The sequence below is a fragment of the Podarcis bocagei genome, assembly GCF_964188305.1.
Source record: "Podarcis bocagei genome assembly, chromosome: 2".
NCBI lineage: Eukaryota > Metazoa > Chordata > Lepidosauria > Squamata > Lacertidae > Podarcis > Podarcis bocagei.
Genome location: NC_138126.1, coordinates 13,077,297 through 13,098,180, shown reverse-complemented (window position 1 = coordinate 13,098,180; position 20,884 = coordinate 13,077,297). Strand labels below are relative to the sequence as shown.

At 46.6% G+C, this 20,884-nt stretch overlaps 1 protein-coding gene across 1 annotated transcript; it reads left to right on the top strand.

Moving 5' to 3' along the window:
* The first annotated feature begins 1,244 nt into the window (after positions 1 to 1,244).
* Positions 1,245 to 18,510, top strand: LOC308580793 (zinc finger protein RFP-like). Its single transcript, XM_081182968.1, has 8 exons — positions 1,245 to 1,986; positions 5,084 to 5,179; positions 6,815 to 7,045; positions 7,993 to 8,015; positions 10,347 to 10,465; positions 11,462 to 11,494; positions 12,054 to 12,083; positions 17,722 to 18,510. Exons 1-8 carry the CDS (start codon positions 1,558 to 1,560, stop codon positions 18,237 to 18,239), a joined length of 1,479 nt encoding a protein of 492 aa, XP_081039094.1. The 5' UTR covers positions 1,245 to 1,557; the 3' UTR covers positions 18,240 to 18,510.
* Positions 18,511 to 20,884: the final 2,374 nt, after the last annotated feature.

Below are 20,884 nucleotides of genomic sequence, written 5' to 3'. Positions count from 1 at the left end.
TACAAAAGGTTGAAATCAGATAACTAGTGTGGAAACATGTGTTCTTAGTTGCCCAACACGCTCCCTCTGCACTACACTGCTTTAGTAATAATAGTAATAATTTTATTATTTATAACCCACCCATCAGCCACTCTGGGTGGCTTACAACATACGTAAATCATAGTAAAATATCAAACATTAAAAACTTTCTGATACAGGGCTGCCTTCAGATGTCTTCTAAAAGTTATATACAGTGGTTCCTCGGGTTACATACGCTTCAGGTTACAGACGCTTCAGGTTACAGACTCCGCTAACCCAGAAATAGTACCTCGGGTTAAGAACTTTGCTTCGGGATGAGAACAGAAACCGTGCTCCATCGGCGTGGTGGCAGCAGGAGGCCCCATTAGCTAAAGTGGTGCTTCAGGTTAAGAACAGTTTCAGGTTAAGAACAGACCTCCAGAACGAATTAAGTACTTAACCCGAGGTACCATTTATTATTAAAATTTATTATTACCACTGTAATTCTTTATCTCCTTGACATCTGAAGGGTGTCCACAGAGAGGGTGCCACTACTGATAAGGCTCTCTGCCTCGTTCCCTGTAACTTCACTTCTCACAGTGAGGGAACCAGCAGAAGACCCTTGGAAAAGGACCTGTGCCTGGGCTGAATGATGGGGGTGTAGACGCTCCTTCAGGCAGGGCCAAGGCCATTTAGGGCTTTAAAGGTCAGCACCAGCACTTTGAATTGGGCTCAGAAATGCACTAGAAGCCACTGAAGATATTTTAGGACAGGTGTTATTTCACCCTAGCGGCTGCTCCCAGCCACCGCATTCTGGATTAGCTGTAGTTTCAAGTCACCTTCAAAGGTAGCCCCACGTAGAGTGCATTGCAGTAGTCCAAGCAGGAGATAACCAGAGCATGCACCACTCTGGCTTGTCATCTCTCCAGTTCTGGCAACAAAACCTCAGGCAAAGGCAGACTAAGGGGGAATTTGAAATATACTTGGAGTTGAGAGTGGATTTCATGCTCTTTATTCAGCTCAAAGTGGTGAGGAGGAATGGAATTCCCCCCAGAATTTATATACATTATTTTTTATATACATTATTTACACAATGGGCCCCACATGATTGGCTAATTCCGGGATTCACCTGTAGGCAATCAGGTTGCGGATTCACTTCCACCTGGAGCTGGATTGGGTGGCTCCTGTGGACCAATCAGACTGCTGCCTTTTGGATCCTATTCAACTCAGTACATAACAGAATTGTAGAGCTGGAAGGTGGATTTTCTTTAAGCAGAGCCTGTCTTTCCACGATGCTTAAGTTTATTTGTTTTTAACATTATTTACACATTGCCTTCTTGGGGCAGTGTACATCTCTTTCCCACCCCGCTCTCTGCAAAGCAAGGAAGAGACTATCAAAGCTGCTCAAGAAAACATTAAGCAGAGGCCTGTCGGCACTGAAAATAAAAAAAAAGAAGCCACGTGGGCATTGAGTTCCGGAGTCCTTTGCAGGAAGGGGAAAACCCAGCGGCTGAAAACAGAAGAGGTGAAATTTGACTCTTTCTTTGGCGCGAGGGAGCCATGGCCGCTGCAGGGAGTCCCGTGCAAGATCTCTGCGATGAAGCCACTTGCTCCATCTGCCTGGAGTATTTCAAGGATCCAGTGACCACCGCAGAGTGCGGGCACAATTTCTGCCGGTCCTGCCTGGTCCAGTGTTGTGGGGCGAGAGGCAGGCAGGCCTCCTGCCCTCAGTGCAGAAAAACAGTCCAGAAAAGGAATCTCATCCCAAACCGGCAACTGGCTCACCTTGTGGAATTGATCAAGAAGCTCAGTCTGGAAAAGGAGGAGGAGGAGGAAGGACGGAAGGGGGGAGTCTGTGAGAAGCACCAGGAGCCCCTGAACCTCTTCTGCGAGGACCATGAAAGCCCTATCTGTGTGGTGTGTGATAAATCCAAGATGCATGAAAATCACAAGGTGATCCCTCTGGAGCAGGCTTTCGAGAAATACAAGGTAGGATCTTAAAGTGGTGGGGAGCCGAGGGATAGCTGTGGATTCTTTTTCAGCAATTTTCTTTTAACTCTTTTTTAAAAAATATTTTTATTAGGGATTTCAACATAACAATTTGTCAAAAATACATCATCCACAATCCCCCCCCGTTTTCCCCCTCCCCCCCTAAAAAAGAAACCGCCCCCCAGACTTCCCTCTGCTCCTCTCTCTGGTTTCTTAGCACATGTTATTCTCTGCATGTTATAAAATTGTAAAGATCCTCAGTTTATCTCTCTGTATGTTACCAATAATTCTTTTTTAGTGTTTATTCAAAACCTGCCAAGGAGTCCAATTCATTTTGTTGTTTCTTTAAATACTTCATAAAAGGTTCCCATTCTTCTTTAAAGTCACAGTAGTCCTTGTCACGTAGTTTATGTGTCAATTTCGCCAATTCCGCATAGTCCATCAATTTCTCTTGCCACAGTTCTTTAGTCGGGATTTCCTCATTCTTCCATCCTTGTGCTATTAAGACTCTTGCCGCCGTTGTCACATACATGATGTTTTTTTAATTTCCTTGGCAGGTCTTTTCCTACAATCCCTAACAAGAAAGCTTCAGGCTTTTTTACAAATGTTAATTGGAACATTTTCTTCAGCTCATTATATATCATTTCCCAATTTTTAAAAATTTTACTACAATCCCACTACATATGATAATTTTCTTTAACTCTTATGCCTGAGTTATGCATGGTATTAATTGCCTGAATGCAGTTTCCATACTTATTGTTAATAATAATAATAATAATAATAATAATAATAATAATAATAATTAGTAGTAGTAGTACTACCCCGTCCATCTTCCTAGGTTGCCCCAGCCACTCTGGGCTGCTTCCAACGTATATAAAAACAAAATCAAAGAATACACCTTTAAAAGCTTCCCTATAGAGCAGTGTTTCCCAACCTTTTTTGGGCAAAGGCACACTTGTTTGATGAAAAAAATCTCAAGGCACACCACCATTACAGCCCCGTGACGTCAGCGCGCAGCGTCACGCCGGGAGGGACGCACGAAAGTGTAAGTTTCAATTTTTTTCCCTCCCCCTTGCCGGGGAACCTCCAAGCTTTGGGGGTGGGGGGGGAGGAGGCAGCAAAGCGAGGCAGGAAGGAGAGCGCGGCTTGGCTGGGTGAGCTTTGGCAGGGGCAGGGAATGAGAGCCGCGAGGCGGGCGCTGCGGACGGAGGCGCTGCCCACCGAGCTCGCAGGCAGCCAGGCAGGCAGACGGCGAGAGCCCCACGCTGGGCGGCCTCTCCTTGCCGCCCCGCCTCTCGCCGCCCGACTCGCCCGCCTCCCTCCAGGCAACATCTCGCGGCACACCAGGCAACATCTCGCGGCACACTAGTGTGCCACAGAACAGTGGTTGGGAAACACTGCTATAGAGGGCTGCCTTCAGATGTCTTCTAAGGTTACATTATGTAAAAAGCCGCTAAGGAGAAGCCTGAGGGCTGGCTTGGAGTTTGGATTCTCTCTTTGCTAGGGTACCAAAAGGAGCTTCCCTTGAAATGCAAACAGCAGCTTCGGAGATTTATGTTGCCACAATGGCAGGAAGAGAAAGTGCTTAAACTAGTGTTAGAAACTCAGATATATAAGCTAGGCGCCAAACGGCTCCTTCAACCGGGGTTGGAGTCACCAAAACGGAATGCCTAGTTGCCATTTGGGGGCCAGGCAGCTCAAAAGTCGTAATTGTCAATAATACTATTTGGTTTCTGAAATTCATTCTGATTTTGCAGATAAAATATAATGGATAGAATTCTGCAGGATGTGTTGCTAGTGTGTGAAAAGAGTCAAGATCCAAGGATCCCCAGGCATGTACCTGCAGACATCAGGCGCCATCCTGGCACCCAGGCATCTTGGTCGCAAGTGGCCAATAGCCAGGTGCAAAATATGCCTGACACCTGGCAAATTTCGAACACTGCTCTAAACTCCACAGGTGTTTTGCTGGTTGGTAGCAGCCTTTTGGTGGCAGAAACCACAGAGGTGGGGAAATGAGATTGGATAAATCACAGAGCAGGAGAGATCAGACAAATCAGTTGTTTTACTTTGTGTTTTTTTTTGCTGATTGGCTGCAGCCATTTCAGGAAAAAATATGGAGGGAGGGGAAAGAAAGCAGACAGATCTCACATTAGAAGTAATTTCATAGGAAATCATGGAAAGCATACCCTCATTATGCGAACGCTCACCTAATGAACGATTTCCAGGGATCTAATTGTGTTTGGGAAGTGGGACCTGTGTGTACAAGCTCTACACTGTTTTGTAACTTTTATTATTTTTGTTTATTCTTTTGTCTGTATTTTTTATTTTATGTTAATAAAAATAATAACAATAAAAACTTCTGGATGGCAGCAGGTTGGCAAAGACTGCTAAAAATGCCCCCCCCCAAATACTCATTTTTTTTAATCAAGACGTCTTCATTTATAATTATCGTATTTTTCGTCCCGTAGGTCGCTCCTTCCCATAGGACGCACCTAGTTTTTTGGGGGGGAAATAAAGGAAATCCCCCCCTTTATTTCCCCCTCAAAACCAGGTCGGGGAACAGCGGGATGGTGGCACTGCGCCTCCCCGCTGTCCCCCGAGCTTGTGGGGCTGGCCGATGTCTGCCGGGCGCACGGGGCGCTCTGCTTCAGCGCGCCCCGTGCTCCATGCAGCAGGCTGCTATCCGCAGCCTAGGGAGCCCTGCGGGAACTCCCGCAGGCTCCCCAGGCTTGCTGATAGCTTCCTGAAGGCTGGAGAGCGAGAGGGGTTGGTGCGCACCGACCCCTCTCGCTCTCCAAGCTTCAGCGAAAGCCTGCATTCGCCCCATAGGACGCACCCAGATTTCCCCTTCATTTTTGGAGGAGAAAAAGTGCGTCCTATGGGGCAAAAAATACGGTATTTTAAAAATGCAAACATTAACTGTTGCATTTTATATATTCTCAAAAAGAATTTATAAAATAGAAGCGGGGGGGGGGGGGGACTACAAAGCTACAAACCATTACGTGCAAGGCCTTCAGAAACTAGAAATCAGCAAAATAGTCAATTCCTCTCTCCTCTATCTCTCTATCTAACCTGAGTTTTTTTCTTTTCTCTTTAGGGACTGATTTGCAGCCGCCTGGAGATTCTGATGAAAGAGAAAGAGAAAATTATGGCCTATCAAGCAGCCCTGGAGAAGGAAAGCCAAGACCTTCTTGTAAGTATCACTATTATTATTATTAGGCAGGGAGTGAGTACTTTATGAATCAAGTCAGGACTGAGTAGGGATGGGCAAATCTGTCCATTTCGGTGTCTTTCCATTTCTCATTTTTCCACATTAGTTTGTTTGTTAGCTTGTTGTTGTTTTTATATAAAAAAAACATGCTGAAAATTAATCAGATTTAAGGGTGGATTTCTCCGTATATAAATATATATCTGCAATTTCCCTATATATCTGCAATTTCCCTATATTTAAAATTTAAAATTTTGCAAGACAATATTCCCTAATATCAGTGCTTTTTTTCTAAAAAAAAAAAAAATGTTTAGGGGTACTCTCATTTTCCTATTCATATTAAAATACTGCCCCTCAATGAGGCCAAACTTAGATTCACAAAATGTTTAGGGGTATGCGTACCCCCAGAAAAAAAGCACTGCCTAATATTATTCAATTCTCACTGTTATTTAGATTAATAAATGCATATTTATTCATACTTCACCCCCCCCCCATATATGCATTTCTGTAGACACTACCTGGCTGGGGTAACCTTGCAAAACTTGGAGAAGTGTGAATTTCAGGGGATTGCTGTGTTTTGAATGCAAACTGAATTGAATTTCTTTCCCATTTGGCAGCCCAGCTGTACAGAACATAGATTGCTTGAGACAGTTACTATAAAAATTGTTAATGAAATATGTTTCTGAATGTGCACGCTTGTTCATCTGTAAGAGACGCAGGCCATATTGAAGCTTTAAAGTAAATTGGGGAGGTGAATGCAGGTGGTATTTTGGTCTAAACCACTGAGCCTCTTGGGCTTGCCAGTCGCAAGGTCAGTAGTTTGAATCCACCCAATGGGGGTGAGCTCCCATTCCTCTGTCCCAGCTCCTGCCAACCTAGCAGTTCGAAAGCATACCAGTGTCAGTAGATAAATAGGTACCACTCTGGCGGGAAGGTAAACGGCGTTTCCGTGCGCTCTGGTTTCCATCACAGTGTTCCGTTGTGCCAGAAACAGTTTAGTCATGCTGGCCACATGACCCGGAAAGCTGTTTGTGGACAAATGCCGGCTCCCTCGGCCTGAAGCAGAAATGAGCACTGCACCCCATAGTCAAATTTGACTGGACGTAACCGTCCAGGGGTCATTTACATTTACTTTTACCTTAAATAGGGGAGTGCTGGGCATGAGCATGCTAGCTCTGTCACCCCCTCCTCCTCCTCCATTTTTGTTGTTGTCGTCTTTGTATTCGTGAATGGCACAGGTTGGAAGTGAAGAGTATTTTGTGCCCATGGAGGCTCTCCTAACATCTTAGAACCTTGATTATTCCAAATATGAAATGATACAGGGAACCTCCATGTCTAGAAAAATGAAATGATACAGGGAGCCTCCATGTCTAGAAAAATGTTCCGTGCTTTAGGGCTGTTGCTTCCCACAAAATGGAAGGCAACAGAAATGGAGACGGCAAATAGAATGTGTTAATCTCTGCCTCCCCTGCTTCTTTAGCCACTGGAAGTTTATTTCATGTCTATGAAAAGTCATCAGAAGTGCACTTCCTGCAGAGATCTCATAACTCCCCTCCTGATGTCATGAAGACTGGCCATATTTCAGATTCTGGTCTCTTCTTTTCCTCCTGCTTCTTGCAGAAATTAACAGAAACCGGGAGGCAGAAGACAGTGGAGAAGTTCAGACAACTGCAGCAGTTTCTCAAAGAACAAGAAAAACACCATCTGGATCATATAGAAGAGGTGGAGAAGGAGATTGCAAGGAAAAGGAATGAGCAGCTGGCCAGACTCTCCAGGGAACTCGCCCATCTTGAAAAGGTGATCCAGGAAATGGAGGAGAAGCGTCTGCAGCCAGCAGACGAACTCCTGCAGGTAAGATGGTGGCAGGAACAGCCCAAGGACAAGTCTGCAGAAATTTATGTGCCTCCTTAATTTATGCAAGTCGTAAAAGAGCTTAGTGGATGGAGTCTCTAGTCCAGTCTCTTATGCACAGGTGCGCCAAGAGACCTGGGATGTTTTCCTTACCTTAATGCAAACTAGAGATTCTTCTGCGGAGTTGATGGAACCAGGTGTTGTTTTTTCCTCCTTGCTAATAGTTTGTCTCCTAATGCCTTCCAGTTTGTCAGTGCTGTCTTCATGCCCTGTAGTGGGCTTCCCAGAAGCTACTTTGGCCACCTCAGAGCAGGCGTCAGCAAACTTTTTCAGCAGGGGGCCAGTCCGCTGTCCCTCAGACCTTGTGGGGGGCCGGACTATATTTTGAAAAAAAATAATAATGAACGAATTCCTATGCCCCACAAATAACCCAGAGATGCATTTTAAATAAAAGCACACATTCTACTCATGTAAAAACATGCTGATTCCTGGACCGTCCGCGGGCCGGATTTAGAAGGCGATTGGGCCGCATCCAGCCCCCGGGCCTTAGTTTGCCTACCCATGTCTCAGAGCTTACCAAAAGTAAAATGAATCAAAACAGATGTGAACTCCAGCATTGAGCACACTTTTTTTGACATCCCAAGGGGGGTGGGGAATTCCACTGAGCCCACACTTAAAGGTGAAGCTGCCTCATTTGCTCTTTATACATCAATACACAAACTGAGTCACAACCTTCCATCAACATTTGCACTTCTATGGACTTTCCAAGGCAGCTCTCCAGCCAGGTAATGTGTACAATTCAACCAGTTGCAGAAAACTGTCTGATTTAGCCGTTCCTACCCCAAACTGACATCAGAGGGCCAGAGTGTTCCTCCATTGCAGGGTCTGAGGTGTCTTCATAGTGTGGCCTGTGGTGTGCAGTGATTTCCATTCTCTTTTCCCTCTAGGATGTGAGAAGCACCTTGGAGAGGTAAGTGGATCTGGCTCATTTCCATTAGCATCGCTCCATAAGACTGGGAAAAGTCACATAAGACTACTGTGGGGAAGATAATAGGATTTCTACCTCTAAAATACACCAGGATCTGTGGGGGTTTAGGGGTCCTGGAGTTTGTTTTCTGTTGTCCCTTGCATAGAGTCCCTTGGAATTGCTCCTCAAACTTCTCCTGGATACGATCACAGGCTATCCTGCTGAGCAGGTCATGAATGACCTCTTGGGAAAATATTTTTCTACCGTAAGGGTTTTTCATTTTATTGAAGTTGCATGGAAAATTTCATAGACTGTGCCATGATGGGGCCTTTCAGGCAGAGGTGGTTTCCAAATGAAGTACAGTGGTACCTCAGGTTACATACACCTCAGGTTACAGACTCCGCTAACCCAGAAATAGTACCTCAGGTTAAGAACTTTGCTTCAGGATAAGAACAGAAATCGTTCTCCGGCGGTGCGGCAGCAGCAAGAGGCCCCATTAGCTAAAGTGGTGCTTCAGGTTAAGAACAGTTTCAGGTTAAGAACGGACCTCTGGAACGAATTAAGTACTTAACCCGAGATACCACTGTACTGCCATTTCCCCTGCTAATTTTTGTTTTACTTATTTAAATTGTGTAATGTTGTTTTGTATTGGCCTGGATGGACTTTTGACCAATAACTTGGTTTGCTTGTACATCTGTGGAAGGTGTGCCTCATCCTCTGAGATCATTTGGTTCTAGAGCAGAGGTTATCTACATATCAAAGCAAGATATCACCAAGCTCAAGAAACAAATGCTTTGAATTTACTCTAAGGGAAAGCTTTTCTCCTCGCATGGGAAACTTACTGCTGTTGCTCTGCAGCACTGTTTTGGCCACTTCACCAAGTGTGATATATCCCCAGGCGGGGGGAATCTCACAAGGAAGAGTGTTAGCGGTTTACCTTTGTTCCTGATCCTGTAATTTGTAACTTCAATGTGTCACTCCGGTTCAGGAGAGAGGTTATAAGGAACATTTCATGTATATGAACAGCAGCAACCATCTTTTTTTCTCTACACCTTCCCTGGGGACATCTAGAGCAGTGTTTCCCAACCGGTGTTCCGCGGCACACTAGTGTGCCGCGAGACGTTGCCTGGTGTGCCGCGGGAAAAATTAAAAAATTCGAAAGATAGCTTCATATCCGGAGAGGCGGCCTTCAGGCGAGTTTTAATTTTAATTTTCCTTCTCCCACTTAATGCCCCACGCTCGCCCGAGCAGCTTGCAGTCCTCGGTAACCACGGCGACCCGAGGGAGGGGAGGGAACAGGGAAGTCGAGGGCGGTGGCGAGCCGCGATGACGTCAGTGGGCCGCGCCGCCTCAACCTGGCACGATGTGAGAGCCCTGGCTAGTGGCGCGAGCTTCGGAATAAGTGGGATCCACGTGCGCGAGACCAAGATCGCGGGTAAGGAGCTCAGCCCTGGGCAGGAGGAAGTGGGGCCGCGCGTGCGGGCCACATCCCCACAGAGAGCGAGCCTCCCCCGGCCCACCACTCCGGGCAGGTCCACTCGCATGAGGGGGCGGCGATGGCGACGGCCGGCAGCTTGCCTGCAATGCCATCCCTCGTGCAGGCGAGGAGCCCGGAGGCTACCAGATGCGAGTCCTCTTTCCCACCCTGCTCGGGAGTCCAGAGCACTTGGTCGCATTCAGGATCTAGAGTGGGGAAGCGGGGCTTGTGTCTGGGCTGGACACATTGGGCTGCCTGTGCCGCTCGACCTGCGGGGAGAAATCAGGGTGGGAGTCACGACCGTGAGGCAGGGCTGCCAAGTGTGGCAGAAGAGGACACGGCCGTCGCACCTGTCCTTAGGTAGGAGCTTCTTCCGTGTCGACCTGCTGCCCTAAAGTCTTGGCTTTTTTCTTGGCTTTTTGGCGGTTGGCACAGAAGGAAGGCAAGGGGGAGGGGAAAAATTGAAACTTAAACTTTCGTGCGTCCCTCCCGGCGTAACGCTGTGCGCTGACGTCACGGGGCTGTAATGGTGGTGTGCCTCGAGATTTTTTTCATGAAACAAGTGTGCCTTTGCCCAAAAAAGGTTGGGAAACACTGATCTAGAGAAAGATGCTGTGCTGTCACCAGGCACTCAGAGAATTCATGCCCCCTGATATCACATGATGGTGCTTCTTCTTTGAGTAAATATAAGCAGGGAGACTCAGAGGCCTGCGGTTGCTGTTCTGGTCCTGAAATGTCTGGCTTAGTGCAGAAGAAGAATCTCTCCCTGCTGTGCCTCCCTGTCTGCAGCTCTCTTCCTCTCTCTCAATTCCTTTCTGTGGATTTGAACAGACTCACATTGTGTTTCTTTTCGCCAGGTATGAGAAAAGAGAGACGTTGGTGAATCCACTGGCTTTCCCTCCAGAGCTGAAGGGGAGAATCTCAGAATTCTGTGATATAAACCCCCTCCTGGAGGATGTCATGAAGCAATTCAAAGGTAATGAAAAATGGCGCCAAGGGTTTTATATTGGGCATATATTACAGGCAACAACTAATTTACGTGGGACCGTGACCACAACCCGGAAGTGGGACCGTGACCACAACCCGGGCAGGGGTCAAGAACGTAACCCCTGTGCAAAACGGTCATTGCCTATAGTCCAAAGCTGTTTTGTATTTTGTTCTCATCACAGACATGGGTACCACCAGGATACCTTCCTGTGGTGTAGTGGTTAAGAGCGGTAGTCTTGTAATCTGGGGAACCGGGTCCGCGTCTCCGCTCCTCCACATGCAGCTGCTGGGTGCCCTTGGGCCAGTCACACTTCTTTGAAGTCTCTCAGCCCCACTCACCTCACAGAGTGCTTGTTGTGGGGGAGGAAGGGAAAGGAGATTGTTAGCCGCTTTGAGACTCCTGAAGGGGAGTGAAAGGCGGGATATCAAATCCAAACTCTTCTTCTTCTTCTTCTTCTTCTTCTTGGTGGTGCAGCCATTATTTTATTTCCCCCAATCCTTCCTCATCAAACCAAATCAAATCAAATCAAATTTCCAATCCTTCCTCATCAAACTTCGCTTCTCCTTATGTTTCACAATTTTGGCTTTAATGATTCCCCCCACCACTTTACTTGGGTAAAATGTTAAGGCTGTCTCCATCTCCCCTCTGTATCCTTTTATGGGGTTCCTATTGCTCTGCCCCCCCCTTCCAGTACTCCAATGTAGAGCCCAATTTCAGGGACAAAGTTCAGAGACTAGCAGGATTCATGCTGAATATTTTTGTTCTGCTATTTGTAAGCTTGTGTTATGTTTGCTAAGTTTTGAAGCTTTAGTTATTTCCATAGATTCTTTCTATTGTTTTCTTGTTTACAATTATTTTTTTCTACTAGTTAATCTTTTCCTTAAATTATAATAATGCTACATTATGAAGCATTATTTTTGTATGGAGATTTATTTCAGGTGGAAGAGAGTCGCCCTTACACTTTATATCTTTTTGCTTCCTCAGATGCTCTGTTATTCAGAGAACAGCTTCAAGAAGGTAAATTTCCAGGGAAGGAACAGGAGGGATGGGGGACTGGTGTATCATGGGTGTTGAACAGTCTGTTCTTAGACTTTGGAACCATCAGCAATAGTGTCAGCATGTCTAAAATTTCTGGCTTTAAATAGCTTTTTCCCACCTGTTTATTTATGGCAGATGTTCACCTTTTAAAAGATGGAAATTGCACTGCCATCCAGTATAGATACCCATTTCATTCATGGATTCTGAATAATTTTATTCTGCCATTTTCCAGTACGGTTTACCATTTTTGATTTTCACATAGAATCAGAATAGTTTTAAGAGTTTTAAAGGTTTCCAGGGGTCATCTAGTCCAGCCTCCTGCAATGCAGGGAATAGCAGCTAGACAAGTTGGCTGTGTGAATTTCTTAGTCATACAGTTTTCTCATTAGTAATTTGTTCTATGATTTAATCTTTTGCTTGAAATAAGGAAACAACGGATGATAAGTTATGAAGCATTGTTTTGTAATGATTTTTAAATTTTTTTTATTTTAGATGTAGCTTTGTAGCCCTTAAACATTATATCTTTTTGCTTCCTCAGAGGTTCTGTCATTCGGAAAACCTCAGAAAGGTAAATTTCACATGGAGTCCCAAATTCATGGGGTGGTGGTGGTGTTTCAAGGGGCTGAAAGTTTCTGTGCTGCAGAATTTCAAGCGACCCAGCACTTGAGTCTATCCCTGCTGTTTGAGTTCTCCCTATGTACAACAAAGACAGGGAAGGTGGACTCGAAGGTGCAGACAGGGTGAGAGGGTGTAGACTAAGGAGGGAAGAGTTATTTCCTTCCTAGAGAGAGTTTGGTTACTTTTCCATGTGATCAAAGCACTTTGCAAGAGCCCCGTTGGGTCAGAAGAAGAGTCCATCTTGCCCAGAATCCTCTTTCCAGCAGGAGCTAAACTGGTGCCACCAGGAAGCCTCCAGTCAGTGCAGAAAGGCAGTGGCTCTCGCCAGTTTCTGACTCCCATCCCCTGTCAGGGACTGGACTGATAAGGGCAAGAAGGAAGGAGGAGGAGGAATGATGGAGATCACACCCACCCATATCCTGTGTTCCTTTCTGACAGACCGAGAGAAGGGGGGAGAGCCAGAGAGGAGTAAATACTTGATTCCTTCACACAACGAAAGTGAGATAAGCCTCTCTCACTCTGGAACTCTGCCTGTCAGTTCTGAAAGCAGCACAGAGCTGATAGAGGAGGGTGCAGGAGAAAGGAGGGGGGGGGTTAGACTTGACTCCAGGTGAGGAGGGGCTAACAGTGCCAAAATCTCCAAAAAGCAGGAGAAAGAGTAGATTAGAAGAACAGCGTAAAACCGGAAGGAGGTGGGGAGGAAAGGTGGAGAGTATCTTGCCTTGGCCGGAAAAGGAATCTAGTCGAGTCAACTGACTCTGACAGTGATGGATGACCCAAGGAAACTTGGACTGCTGAAACTCTATAATTGCTGAATAAATCTGAAAGTAATAAAACTGTCAGCATACTGTGTCGTGTGTGGGAGAGACATACTGCACTAAACGCGGCAGCTTGACTCGACTACAATCTCTCTCACACAGAAGGACAGCAGAGAGCGGCAATGGAAGGTTAAGACCCAGCGGGGGCTGGGGCAGCGGAGCCAAGAGACCCCCTGAATGAACTCCGGCAATACAGCTGGCAGCTGGAATCACAATTAGATACATTAGCAGGAGCCCTGGGAGAACAGAGATTGCACCTAGAGGCAGAGAGGACTCTCGGAGCAAGTAAGACGCATGTGGCTAATCCATCGCCATACTCCGGAGAACCTGATGAATATCTAGCTTTTAAAACGGTAGCGCTTTATATTCTAGACTTATACTCGGGAGAATTTGAGACTGATAAGGAGAGAGTCGCTTATCTAATCAGTTTGCTGGAAGGGAACGCTAAATCATGGACTATTCCTCTTATGGCAAGCCAGCACAGCACACTCTCAAACCTGGGGGAGTTTTTGGAAATGATGGATAGTATGTTCCAAAATCCCCTGCAGAATGATATGGATGAGCAGCAGCAGCTGAACCTACGTCAGGGCAGTGACTCAGTCTCTACTTATTGGACTTAGAATCATAGAATCATAGAGTTGGAAGAGACCACAAGGGCCATCGAGTCCAACCCCCTGCCAACTTCGTTCAGCTTGTTGTCCAGAAGCTTGGGTGGCAGGCAGACAGTCCGCCTTCGGCCGCTTTGTACTGAGCGGGGTTGAATGGATCTATCTTGGATGAATTGTCGAGAATGGCGCCCCTTGAATCTTTGGATGATTTAGTACGAGCTTCTCTGCAAATTGGCGTGAGACAGGAGCAGAGGGTGTTGGAGAAGAGGGGGCAAGGACGGCCAATGTTTGTGAGAAGCCACATTCCTAGCATGCCGGAAAAGAGAGTTGGCATTACACCCAGGCAGGAAGATGCTCCTGAACCAAGGCAGCTGGGCTCAGCAGGGAGGGTGACTCCTGAAGCTGCATGGATGGATGGAGGCAGACGCTGCAGAGACACTCGCCGTTGCTTTGCATGTGGCAAACCCGGACATTTGGCAAGACAGTGCCCAAGCAAAAAGGCAGGGGGTTCTCTGTCTGGGCCTGTGTAGTTCTTGTTGTTGTTTAGTCATTTAGTCGTGTCCGACTCTTCGTGACCCCATGGGCCAGAGCACGCCAGGCACTCCTGTCTTCCACTGCCTCCCGCAATTTGGTCAAACTCATGCTGGTAGCTTCGAGAACACTATCCAACCATTTCGTCCTCTGTCGTCCCCTGCTCCTTGTGCCCTCCATCTTTCCCAACATCAGGGTCTTTTCCAGGGAGTCTTCTCTTCTTATGAGGTGGCCAAAGTATTGGAGCCTCCGCTTCAGGATCTGTCCTTCCAGTAAGCACTCAGGGCTGATCTCCTTAAGAATGGAGAGATTTTATCTTCTTGCAGTCCATGGGACTCTCAAGAGTCTCCTCCAGCACCAGAATTCAAAAGCATCAATTCTTCGGCGATCAGCCTTCTTTATGGTCCAGCTTTCACTTCCATACATCACTACTGGGCCTGTGTAGAGAGACCTGTGTAGAGGGAGGGCCAAAGCCTAAGGAAGCAGTGGTGGGAAACGAGAAGCCCCAGTCCATGAAAGAGGCTGGCGGCTAGGATGCAAGTCAATAAAAGGGCCTCAGGTTGAAACAGCCGTCCCTGGAATTGCGGTGCCAGTGACGCTACAATTCCCGAATGGCCGCAGAGCTCAGGTGCAGGCCCTCATAGACTCAGGGGCCTCCTTGGACTTTCTGGACTCGGACTTTGTGGAGCAGCAGAAGGTTGACACACAGCGGCTGGAAGCCCCTCTAGATGTGCAAACCATTGATGGCAGGCTGTTGGTGTTGGGACAAGTTACTTATGCTACACAGCCCATGGGGGTAGAATTGTTGGGCCATAAGGAAACGATGCTGTTCCACATCACAAAGCTGGCCACATACCCTCCAGTTTTGGGAATGAAGTGGCTCACAAAGCACGATCCTGTGATAGCGTGGGGGCAGCGTTTCATAACGTTTGCTTCAGCATACTGCCAAGCACACTGCCTAGGGTTCAAAGTGCCAAAGGAGGTAGGAGCCAAAGGGGCAGAGGTAAGGGGGACACTTGCAGGAGAGTAGAGTTCCATACCCCCGCAGTATAAGGCCTATAGAGATGTGTTCTGTGAAAAGGAGGCAAATAGGCTACCTCTTCACAGGCCTTACAACTGCAAGATAGACCGGCTGCCTGGTGCCCAGATGCCCACCAGTTGTCTCATATCGGAGGCAGAATTGGCCGATTTGAGGGAGTTCCTGAAGAAGAACTTGGAACGCAGGTTTATTAGGCCGTCCCAAACGCTTATATATGTGAATAAGAAGGACACCCCAGAATGCAGGCTAATTGTGGACTTTAGAAAGGTCAACAGGATCATGATTTCTAGCTGATACCCCTTGCCCCGAATTGGTGTAGCTTCCAGAGAGGAGAGAGACAGTCTCAAATTACAGTAGGGCGTTGAGGAAGGTAGCAGCTCTGAGAAAGGAGAACAGCAAAGTTATGAAGTGTTGGGAGAAGGGGAAGCAGAGCAGCAAGGTGACACGTCATTGAACAGCATAACCAGCCCCCTTTCTCCCAAAACGCAGCGTTCGTTAAGGGTCCAAGAACAAAGAGCTCAAAGGCAATTGTCCACTGACAGACGCCATAGAAGCAAATGCTGTTGCTAGAGGGGGAAGGGGGAGGAGTTCAGTGGAAGCAACTCTGTTATGGAGGAACAACCAGAATACCTTGCCTTTACCGTGTGGTTTTTTTAAAATATATTTTTATTAAATATTTTCTTGGTTTACAAAAGTATGTGCAATCTCTCTCTTTTTTTCAAGTAACATTTTTTACAGATCAGTTTCATTTGTTGAGACATTAGGAAGAAAGGGGGGAAAGAGGTGGAGGGGGAAAAGGTGAGTGGGGTTGGGGTTGGGTGGCAATGTTTCTATTTTACTTAATATATGTGGGGTTTTGTGTCAGTGTAGCTTGTGCGGGCTCTCTGTGATTCACTTGTGTTCCTTTGGTGGTGAGAGAGGTTGGGGCTGGCCTAGGGTGTGGTTGTTTGTTTGTGATTGGCTGTGATGATCTTTGTTTTCATGTGTGAGTGGGGTGTGTGTGTGTTTTGGATCAGGTTAGCCATATTTATTTGTATGCTGTTGGTGGATTTTTGTCATTGTCTTGTTGGGCTGTGTGATAAAGGGGAGCCATACCGGGGTGAAGGCATCTTCTATTTGTTCCCATGTCAGTTTCAGTCTGTTGGTTAATTTTTTTAGTAAGGCAGTTTCCCATACTATTTGGTACCACTGGTCCATGCTTACTCCTGACAGGTCTCTCCAGTGTCTGGTTATGATGCTTCCGGCTGCTGAAAGTAGGTGGGTTATGAGTTCTTTGTGGTGTAAGTGGACCTTATTGTCTTGGAAGATGTTTAGTAGGGCCAATTCTGGGGTGATTTCTAATACTTGCTTAGTTATTTTACATATTTCTTGTATGGCTGTTGTCCAGAATAGTTGGATTTTGGGGCACTCCCACCACATATGGAGGTATGTGCCTGTGGAGGTGCACCCTCTCCAGCATTTTGGTGTGGTTCCTGGGTGTATTAGCGCTAGTTTTCTTGGTGTTAGGTACCACCTGTAGGTGAGTTTCAGAGTGAGTTCTTTTCATTGGTCTTTACCGTGTCGACTGAATAAATCATACATAATAACTTTCTTGTTTCTTTCCTGCCTCTTAGTGCCAACAGGGTGAGGGGGAGAGAATTCCTCAAGCCTGACACCCCCAAGATTCAGAGGCAGCCTTGTAAATAGAGCCTCCTTTAGCCGAATCTTCCCCTGATGTCAGGACTTGGGAATTGTAGATATCTTGGTTCAATCTTATTCTGCGGAACAAACCATTAAATATGTTATTATTATAATTTATAAAATTTGTATGCCACCTTTCATCTGTAGATCTCAGGACCGTTCACAACATTAAAAATAGAAAGATAGAAAATACAGGATAAAAAACAAGAATAAAAATCAATAACACCCTTCCCCACTCCAAACACATTTAAAAGGGTATCTGATGTTGAGAATTGGATTGGTGGCGAAGTGACACTGTGTGGTGAGAATAGAAACACCATTTGCTCCTCTTCTCAGAAACAAAGGAATACAATTTTGTCTCCCTCACTGAGAGGGAACCCTTGAGGCGGCATTAGTTCTGCCTCCAGCTGAGGCAGAATTGGGTCCGCATTGACACTCTTCCCAGTTCTAACCATATTGAGGGCATTAAAGGGTCCATGACTGTTCTCTGCCCATCTAAACTGGCTGTCCTCATTCGCCATCCCCTGGGAGCCCTAAATAGCCAATTCACACAAAGTGTGTCAGAGGAGGGCATTTTCCTTCTCTTCTAACCTCTCCCTCTCCTTAGCTGACACAGCAGAGCTGAAAAAAAAAATGGGGGTTTTTACTCGGAGGATTTGTGAATTGACAGGAAGGGCACAATATAGGAAGTATATTGAATATAAAAATAACAAGGATGGTTTTTATTCGAAGTTTATTCTGATGAGTCTGGAAGAAGGAGAGGAGGGTCCTAACCCTAAATGCAATGCAAATAAGTCCTGTTTTTATGAGAGGGAATCTGGTTCCTGGGCTGTTTCTTGGATCAGGATGTCCGTCTCCTGACTCTCGGCTGATTCTGCCTCTCTTCTTTTTCCCTCATCTTCCCCCCAACAGCAAATGTCACTCTGGATCCTGAAACAGCCTATCTCAGGCTCATCCTGTCGGAGGATCGGAAAAGTGTGAGACTGGGAGATAAAAGGCAAGCCCTGCCCGACAACCCTGAGAGATTCAACAATTGTACTTCTGTGTTGGGACGTGAGGGATTCACAGCAGGCAGACATTTCTGGGAGGTCACTGTGGGAAGCGAGGGATGGTGGACTGTGGGGGTTGCCAGGAAGTCTGTGAAGAGAAGGAGCTTTCTTCCCTTCAGTCCTGAGGGGGGAATCTGGGCTGTGGAGAAGTCTGAAAGCAACTACTGGGCCTGCACCTCCCCTGATGACCCTCCTCTGTCCCTGAGGGAGAAGCCCAGGAGGATCCGAGTGACTCTGGACTATGAAGGGGGACGTGTGTCATTTTTTGACGCTGACTCAGGAGCTGAACTCTATACATTCTCAGGAGCCTCGTTCTCTGGAGAGACCCTCCTCCCATTCTTTTGTCTGGGTGGAGGTAAAACTCAGCTCAGTATTTCCTGAAGACACTATATTTGCCTCACAGGCCCCCCAGAAGTTTCTCTCCTGACCAGAATGACTGATATAAAACCAGCATTTCCCTCTCAAGAGCATTTTTTGGCAGCTTTTCTGGAACCCTTTGAGAGGATTCGTTCTAGTCACAATATGCACAAGCAACAAAACAAACAAAAATTTGTTCTTTTCCCTTCCCTTTCGCGGAATTTCCTCTGCAGCGGAGTTTTTTAAGAAAAAGAAACACCTGAACATTCCCAATAAATAATCTCCCCCCCCCAAACCCTCCATCACTCGATTGCTGTTATCTATCTTCATTAAGCATTAGCAATAAATAAAGAAGTAAATGAAAGGAAACAAATATTCATTGGCTAGGAATTGAATGCCACCTGTGTCAGTGAGAGCACCAAATTTTGGAGAGCTCTGGGCGGGATGTGGATTTTGATTGGCCTTATTTCTTATTTGTGGTAAACAACTAAGAAGAAGATTAAAAATTAAAAAGAAGGAATCTGCTATTCAGAAATTATCTTGGCTTCTATGTGAAAATGAGGTGGCCAAATTCACTGAGGACTTTCAATGGTCCAAGGTGGAAGGAACTAGAAGGGATTGATTGTGAGGATATTTCCAAACTGACTGAATGGACATAGAAATATCTAAATGGTAAGTAATGAAATTTGGGGCAAAAGCTCCTAACTTCACTTATAAGGTAATGATGACTGAAGGTGGGGGCTGAGTGGGGAGGAGGCTTATGAGGCCATTCTTTGCCACCTCCTCAAGAGGTCTGGAGGGTGGCAACACAAGAATAGGCCTTTTCTGCTGTGGCTCCCCAGGGAAGTTCACCTTTCTAACCAGGCCTATGATTGATTTAATTGACATCCTATGCCCTTTTAAGATGTTTACTTCAGATATCCCTTCTCTTGTGGCTGTACTAAAAGTTCCCTGGCTCAGCTACAAGATCTTGGAGAAGGAATCTGGGAGGGCAAGAGTTAACACCCCCCTGCCCTTAAGGAAAGTCCATATGTACATGTTTAACAGTTTAATAAATTGTTCTGTGCACACTTGTGTTCACAAAGATGTGAACATGAGCCCAAATAGTTTCATGTGGCAAGCGAGGGAGCAATATGCATTATGACTCAGGATCCGAACTCTACACGTTCTCAGGAGCCTCGTTCTCTGGAGAGACCCTCCCTTTCTTTCGTCTGAGGGGAAAGAAAACCCACCTCAGGATCTCCTGAGGAGACTAAATCTGCCTCTCAGGCCCAGCAGGAGTTTCTCTTCAGATCAGAGTGACTGGTATAAAAAGCACTTACCCACAGTTTTTCACGTTGGGCAGTTTTTCATGGGGACCTTTGAGAGGATTCCTTTCCTTCCTTTTCCCATAATTCCCTCTGGAGCTTACTTCTTCCAGAGACATTCACACTTGTAACAGTCCCAATAAATAATCTTTTTCTCACCTTCAATCTTGTTTTCCTTTTGAGACGTTTGATTTGGCAGAGCACGAGACTCTTAATCCCAGGGTTGTGGGTTTGAGCCCCACGTTGGGTAAATATTTCCTGCACTGCAGGGGGTGAGACTAGAGGACCCTCAGGGCCACTTGCAGCTCTGCAATTCTAGGAAACCTTCCTCTCCCTACAAGACCTTGTTCAGCTGTGAAAATGCATACATTATTGGATTAATAGAGGACTAAAAAAATGAACAAGGAGAAGGGGGAGACAGAGGATGAGATGGTTGGACAGTGTTCTTGAAGCTACCAGCATGAGTTTGACCAAACTGCGGGAGGCAGTGGAAGACAGCAGTGCCTGGCGTGCTCTGGTCCATGAGGTCAGGAAGAGTCGGACACGACTAAACGACTAAACAACAACAACAACAAAAATGAACCCCTTCACCCATGTCAGGCAGGATAGCTCCTTGCTCTGGAGACCTCAGATGGGAAGAAAATGAAAAAGAAATTGAGCAGGGCGTCATCTTCAAATGCCCTCTGCAAATACAGCCTCGCCATCTCCACACGTTGTCAGAAGTAAACCTTCTTGCATTTGAGTGGGGCTTCTGCTCAGTTAAATGTGTTTAGAGTTGATGCATTAACGTTCCTTATTTACAGGCTGGATTCTGTCTATCGGGGGCATCAAATGGGGTGTCCTCTGGATAATGCTGGACTCCAACTCCCCTCCAACCCATCCAGCATGGCCAGGGGTCAGAGAGGGTGGGAGTTGCAGTCCGGCAGCTTCCGGAAGGGGCTCCATGGCCTGTGCTGCCCCATACATTACGCAGGGCACCTTCTCTGTGTTCCTGAGCCCCACCTCAAATATACAGTGCTACCCCCACAGTGGCGGAGCAACAAGCTGCAGCCCCCGGAGCGGAGAACAGGCTGGGGCGTGGCTTGCGTCCCGGGGTTGCGCAGTGTGCGGCGCAGGCCCCGCGCATCCCAGGGGAGCAGCCGTGATGGTACCCTTTCCCTAAATGGTACCTGGAATGGCACCCCCCACCCCCCTTCGTACCCCGGTGCTCCCCCAAGGAGGGTCATTTTGGCAGCAGGTGCATCTGATTTTTCTCCTGTGATACTAAGAGCTAGAACAACACATACCTGTGGAATTGACCTCTCTGAGAGATCTGGTAGGACTCTCTCAAAGATCTGGCAGCCTGCTCTCCTTTCCCTGCGT